Below are 6204 nucleotides of genomic sequence, written 5' to 3'. Positions count from 1 at the left end.
GGAAGGAAGGAAGGAAGGAAGGAAGGAAGGATGGGAAAGAGGAAGAGAAGAAGGGAGGAAAGAGGAAAAAGGTGGAAAGAAAAGAGAAACTGATGAGAGAGGGAAAGGAGGAAATAAAAAACCTAGCATTTATTAATCATTAATCAACAATTAAAGAAACATAACCTGTTGTTCTAGTCCCAACACAAGAGAATCAGGATCTTACAATTACTTTGGTATCCTCACTTACCTACCAAAAATAATAAATATTATACCTTGACTTCATATATCTTTCTTCCAAAAACTCAAAGTGTAGATTATTTTATCTATCTATTTTCTTCATTACTGTACAGTAGGGAGGGGTAGGGAAATTGTCACCATTTTATAGTTGGAAGCTAATATGCAAAAGGTTAAATGAATGAATGTAGGTCATACCAAGAGTCAATGAAGTCATGTATAGAAGCTAAGCCTTCTACCTCTCAATGCTCTGTGCTTCAAGTGCTAACCAACTTAATAGACATATTGTATAACTTTAATGAAATGACAGATCAAAGTAACCGGAATGTCCTTTCTTATTGCAAATGTGTTGTAAAAAGACTTGCTAATCATTTCATCTCTATCATCACAACATAATAATGGCCCTTTCTCATAAATGCCATTTCAATAGCATTAAGTATTCAACCGACTCATCACCTCTGACATCAGTAACTGAATCTTTCTCTTCACAAACTGAACTGAAAACAAAATCTCTAGACCCTTTTGTCTCTTTCTTTGGAATAATGCCAATCTTTATCCTCTGGTCTTTCTGCCTCAGAAATCATCAGCACTACTGTGTGGGACTATTTTTTATGTCTGCTAGAAAGGTTAGCTTTCCTGTGTTCACATACTCAACCTCCTACTCACTTCCTGGGAGTCTGGAAAAAAGGATCTGAGTAAAGGAGTTGGCCAAGTCTGAAAGGAAAAAGCCATTCTGCTTTTGGATCTCTAGAATATAAACGCACCCACAGTCCCCCAAAGGCATTATAGCTGTTTTTCAAAGCACTGCTCATGTTCACTGCCCATCTTCTGTTGGAGAATCCCCACCTGTTATACAAGAAGGAATTATCCAACAATGTCAGACACATTTGTGAAAGAGTTGGGGGAATAGCGCATGACTTTGGGAAGGAGGCCTGGTTGTGGTTTCATTGTAAAGAATTATGGGCTAATTAGTGTAGGGACAGTATACACCACCAATCAGGTCAGGCAGCTACTTTGACAGCTTTCCGGACAACAAAAGCTGATTTCTAGACTAGGCCAATCTGTTGTCTTAACTCAGAATGTAGCCTGTAGACATGCAGCATATGGCTGTACAAATGGTACCAAGTTGATCTGGTGGATTGATTTGGACTTTCAGTAAGAGCTAGACATTTTTTAGAAAATTCTGCATCACTGGGCAGTGGTTTTTAATTACTTGAATAGTATGAATATCAGTCTGTCATGACAGATAGTAGAAACTCAGCAGAGAACTGAGAAATCCAGAATATTTAATGATTGAACCCTCTCCTACCTTTGGTAATTATTCACGCCAAGTAGTTTCTTCGTTCCCTCTTTCTATCAGGGAAGCAGCCATCATGTCGAATTTTCGTGCCACTTCTTTTGATAACGCTTCAAGCTGAATGAATTATTATATTCAATAATTTCAAAAACTAAATTCAGAAAGCTAAAATGCCTTTCCCCTTAAACTGCAAATGGAGAAAATTAGCAGAAAACTCACTAACATCCTTGTCTTAAGGCTACCTCATCTGTTGGTGCAAAGAGATTTTAAAAACAGAAGTAAGAGCACAGTGTACTTGTTAGGATATTTTTTCCTCCTCATATTACTGTAGCAAGATGATTTTAAAATTTAACAAAGGAAACTAATCTGGCAGTCCACATTGATTCAATTATTCAGACCATAAATGATTTAAATATTTGAGCAATGGATGCAGGTTCTTCCAAAAGTGTTTACAGCTGATTATCAGTACATTCCAAAAAGTGCTGAATAATCATTTAGATGAATGACATTTTGTTGGACCTTTATGCTGTGATAAGAGTATAAAATGAATCAACTGTAACCATTTGTACTGTTAGTTAAGAATGGCTACTCTGCTAGACAATCAGATGAATTATATCATTTGATTCTATTTTTTAATTAAAAATATTTCCACTATTAAAATTCATTTCCATTATGGAAATTTATTGCCAATTTGGTAAAGGTTTACAAAGAGAATTAGTGAGGACCTAGGTTCAAATCCTTCCTCTCATACTAATTGTATAACCTTGCCAATCCACTGAAAGTCTTCCTAGAAAATTAAGAGGTTCAATGAGGTAATTTCTGAGTTCTTTCCAGCTCTCCATCTATAATTTTCTATTTTCATTTGACAAAGTGTTTAAAAATGGTGTGCAGGGGGGCAGCTGGGTAGCTCAGTGGATTGAGAGTCAGGCCTAGAGATGGGAGGTCCTAGGTTCAAATCTGGCCTCATACACTTCCCAGCTGTGTGACTCTGGACAAGTCACTTGACCCCCATTGCCCATGCTTACCACTCTTCCACCAAGGAGCCAATACACAGAAGTTAAGGGTTTAAAAAACAAAACAAAAAAAATGGTGTGCAAACCAGCCATTTGAGCCCATTCTGATGTGGATGTCTTTATGTAAACCAGTTCAAAATTAAACATCTAGCTTTTCAATGGACCTCTGACAAAAAGCATGACCCATGATATAACTGAGACAAGTTCATCAACTGTTGGAACCGAGGGAAATTAAATATCATCTACTTCAATCTTTTCATTTTATAAATGAGGAAACCAAAGTTTGGCAACTAATAACTTGTAAAAGTAGTACTAACACCTTTGTCTCCTGAATCAAAATCTAAAACTTAACATATTTGGATCAATTTGGAACCTATAGAGCAATTTGGGACTTAGGACAGGCAAGCAGATAGAGTGGTAGACCTAGAGTTAGAAAAACTTCAGTTCCAATCCAGTCTCAGACACTTACTTGATATGTGACTTTGGGCAAGCCACTTTAACTTGATAGCCTCAGTTTCCTCATCTGTAAAATGGGGGTGATAGTAGCACCTACCTCACAGGGTTGTTATGAGGATCAAATGAGATAATAATTGCAAAGGATTCAGCGCAGTGCCTGGCACATAGTAAGCACCATATAAATGTGAGCTATTATTAATAAAATCATTGTTATTTAAAAACTTGTAATAATGACATGAGAAGCAGTTGTGGTAGGATAAAGAGCAGGTTAATCTTTGAGTCATGAAGATGTGAGTTCAAGTTTTGCTTCTAATGCATATTGGTTATACATCTATATATGACAATGGACAAATCACTTCATCTTGTCATCATCCTCACTTTATCTTGCTTGAAGCAAGCAAGCCTGTTTCAGAGGAATTGCTGACCTATTATAGAGAAAGAAGTTTCTATATGGAGGTGTCCCTTTATTTGTGAAATCAAAGGTCAGGACAAAAAATTCTAATAAAGTCAGATTTTGAAATATTTACTGAAACGTTTTTAACAGTACTACAATGAGGTGAAACTCCTCATATAGCTCCTGGTTTCATAAATGCTGAAAGGACTTCAAAAAAGTCCTGCCAAGCAGACTGAAGGACAATCTGAGGATCCAATCCATCCTCCTGGAAACATCCCGAGAAAGAAAGCTCTATAAAACAGATGCTGCATAGCCTTTGATGGTAAAGATTCAAGGGTGAATCAACCATTAACATTTCGTACTCTCAGTTCAGAGAGCAGTTACGTTATTTCCCAAAGTACAGTATACTTTGGCAAGAGGTCATGCAGGAGTGTGCCCTTTTGTATTTTTCCTCCACTCCCAAATCATCATATTCTTTGCCTACCAGATCATGCCTTGGTTGAAGATCAGTGCCAGGACATTGCCGCTGATATCAAATTCAGTGTAAGAGGGCTAGAAGGAGACACAAATATTTACATAAGGTTAGGCTCAATGATTTCAGAGGAAGTGAATAATGTCAGTCATGAAGGCATGGATAAGACTGTTGCCAATTACAGGCGACACTAATGAGACGATACTATTAAAGTAGAATTATAAATAGCAAAATAATAAGTTATTAAGTAACTCCTTGCATAGAGCATTTTGCTAGGCACAAGGATGGAAAGAGAGAAATACAGAGATTTGGTAAGATACATTTCGTGCCTTCAAAGAACTTAAATTCTAGTTGAGAGGTAGAAAGGCATCATTACAGTTGTAACATATGCAATAAGGCAAACTCATTAGAAAATCCCTAAACCCAGTGCTATGTGAAACCTAAATATAAAGGGCATTAAATGCCTGGGATTAAAGAAAGCATTCAAAAAGAAATGACATTTCAGTTGACATTTTAATTTTTTTCTAATTAGCAAGCATTTTGTTTCTCTCTCTCTCTCTCTCTCCCCACCCCCCCCCCTCTCTCTCTCTCTCTCTCTCTCTCTCTCTTTCTCTGTCTCTGTCTCTTTCGCCATGCCTACTGAAAAAGGGGGGAAACCATTTATGTAACAAATATTCATAGTCAAGCAAATTTCCACATTGGTCATATCTCATTCTGAATCTTGATTCTATCATCTCTCTGTCAAGAGGTAGGTAGTGGGGGCAGCTAAGTAAATTGGGGGAATTAAGAACCAGACCTAGAGACCAGGAGGTCATGGATTTTTATATGCGGCCTCACACACTTCTTGTGTGACTCTGGGCAATTCATTTAATCCCCTTTGCCTAGCCCTTACCACTCTTCTGCCTTGGAACCAATATACAGTATTGATTCCAAGATCAATAAGGTAAGGTTAAGAAAAAAAGTAAGGTAAGGTTAAGGAAAAAAAGAGATAGCATTCTTCTACATTAATCCTTGGGAATTCTGATTAATCAATTCAAGGATGAGTAGAGGTTCAACAGGAGAAACAAAAGTGAGGAAAGATACTCCAAATTTAGAAAAGTCTCAGCAAAGGCATGGAGGCAGGAAAGGGCAGTACATGTGGTAGAGTAGAAAAGTAGAGAGGCACCAAGTTGACCAGTTTGAACAGAGCATAGATCATGTGATTGGAAAAATTATTAAGTAATGTGGAAAAGCAAGAGTTGCACAAGATTGTAGAGAGCCTGGAATGTCAGGTACAGGAATGTGGTGCAATTGGAAAGAATGCACTTCTGCTAGTTACTATTTTTGTGATCTTGGGCAAATCAATTTACCTATCCAGGTCTCAGTTTCCTCATCTGTAAAATAAGGACATTAAACTGGATGACCTCCAAAGTCCCTTCTAGTTCTATATATAGGAAGTTATCATGATAAGAACTTTACTCAGAAGATAATAGAATCAACTTTACAGAAGATTTTTGAGCAAAAGGATGCCATGACCAAATCTATACAAATGAAATATTTGTGGATAGGTAGAAAGAATTGATTGCAAAGGGTAAGAGCTGATTTCAATATCATCGACTGATAATAAGTCCTTGTACTAGACAATGGACTTGTATTTGACAATGAAATAGAGAGAAGGGGACAGAATTGAGAGATAGTACAGATGTGAATTAAATAGGCTTATTAACTGATTGTATGTTAGACTGTCTCCTACTAGAGTTGTCCCAAAAGGTCTGTTCAGTAAGATTATAATTGAAAATTATCTTAAATCCAAAATTTATTGAATGATTGCAAAGTTCTCTTATATATTTATGTGATAATCTGCAGAACCTAACACATTAAAGAGTAGCTAGATAATGTGTTGACCCTAAAGCATTCCTAAAAGTACTCCTTTGAATAAGATAAAAATGGAGATAACAATAAAAAATGAAATAATTATCACTGCCTTTAACATTTTAAAAATGCTTTAGACCATATAAACAGTCTAACAAACAAAAAATCACATGATTAACTCAATAGATGCTGAAAAAGCCTTTGACAAAATACAGCATCCATTCCTATTGAAAACACTGAAAAGTATAGGAATAGAAGGACCCTTCCTAAAAATAATAAACAGTATATACCTAAAACCATCAACAAGCATTATATGCCATGTGGATAAATTAGAAGCCTTCCCAATAAGATCAGGAGTAAAACAAGGATGCCCATTATCACCTCTATTATTCAACATAGTACTAGAAACACTAGCAGTTGCAATTAGAGAAGAAAAAGAAATTGAAGGTATCAAAGTGGGCAAGGAGGAGACTAAGCTATCACTCTTTGCAGATGATATGATGGT

At 36.5% G+C, this 6204-nt stretch overlaps 1 protein-coding gene across 1 annotated transcript in view; it reads right to left on the bottom strand.

Annotated features, from left to right (window-relative positions):
* TMC1 (transmembrane channel like 1) overlaps nucleotides 1-6204 on the bottom strand; it is a 185692-nt gene that overhangs the window by 55865 nt on the left and 123623 nt on the right. Inside the window, exons 15-17 of the mRNA XM_044678499.1 lie at nucleotides 3860-3928; nucleotides 3114-3161; nucleotides 1545-1630 (exon numbers count right to left, since the gene is read on the bottom strand). Of these exons, the coding sequence (XP_044534434.1) occupies nucleotides 1545-1630; nucleotides 3114-3161; nucleotides 3860-3928 (203 nt within the window). The remainder of the gene's footprint in view (nucleotides 1-1544; nucleotides 1631-3113; nucleotides 3162-3859; nucleotides 3929-6204) is intronic.

Source organism: Gracilinanus agilis, chromosome 1 (assembly GCF_016433145.1).
Source record: "Gracilinanus agilis isolate LMUSP501 chromosome 1, AgileGrace, whole genome shotgun sequence".
NCBI classification, from domain to species: Eukaryota; Metazoa; Chordata; class Mammalia; order Didelphimorphia; family Didelphidae; genus Gracilinanus; species Gracilinanus agilis.
This window is presented reverse-complemented; position numbering and strand designations above follow the sequence as displayed.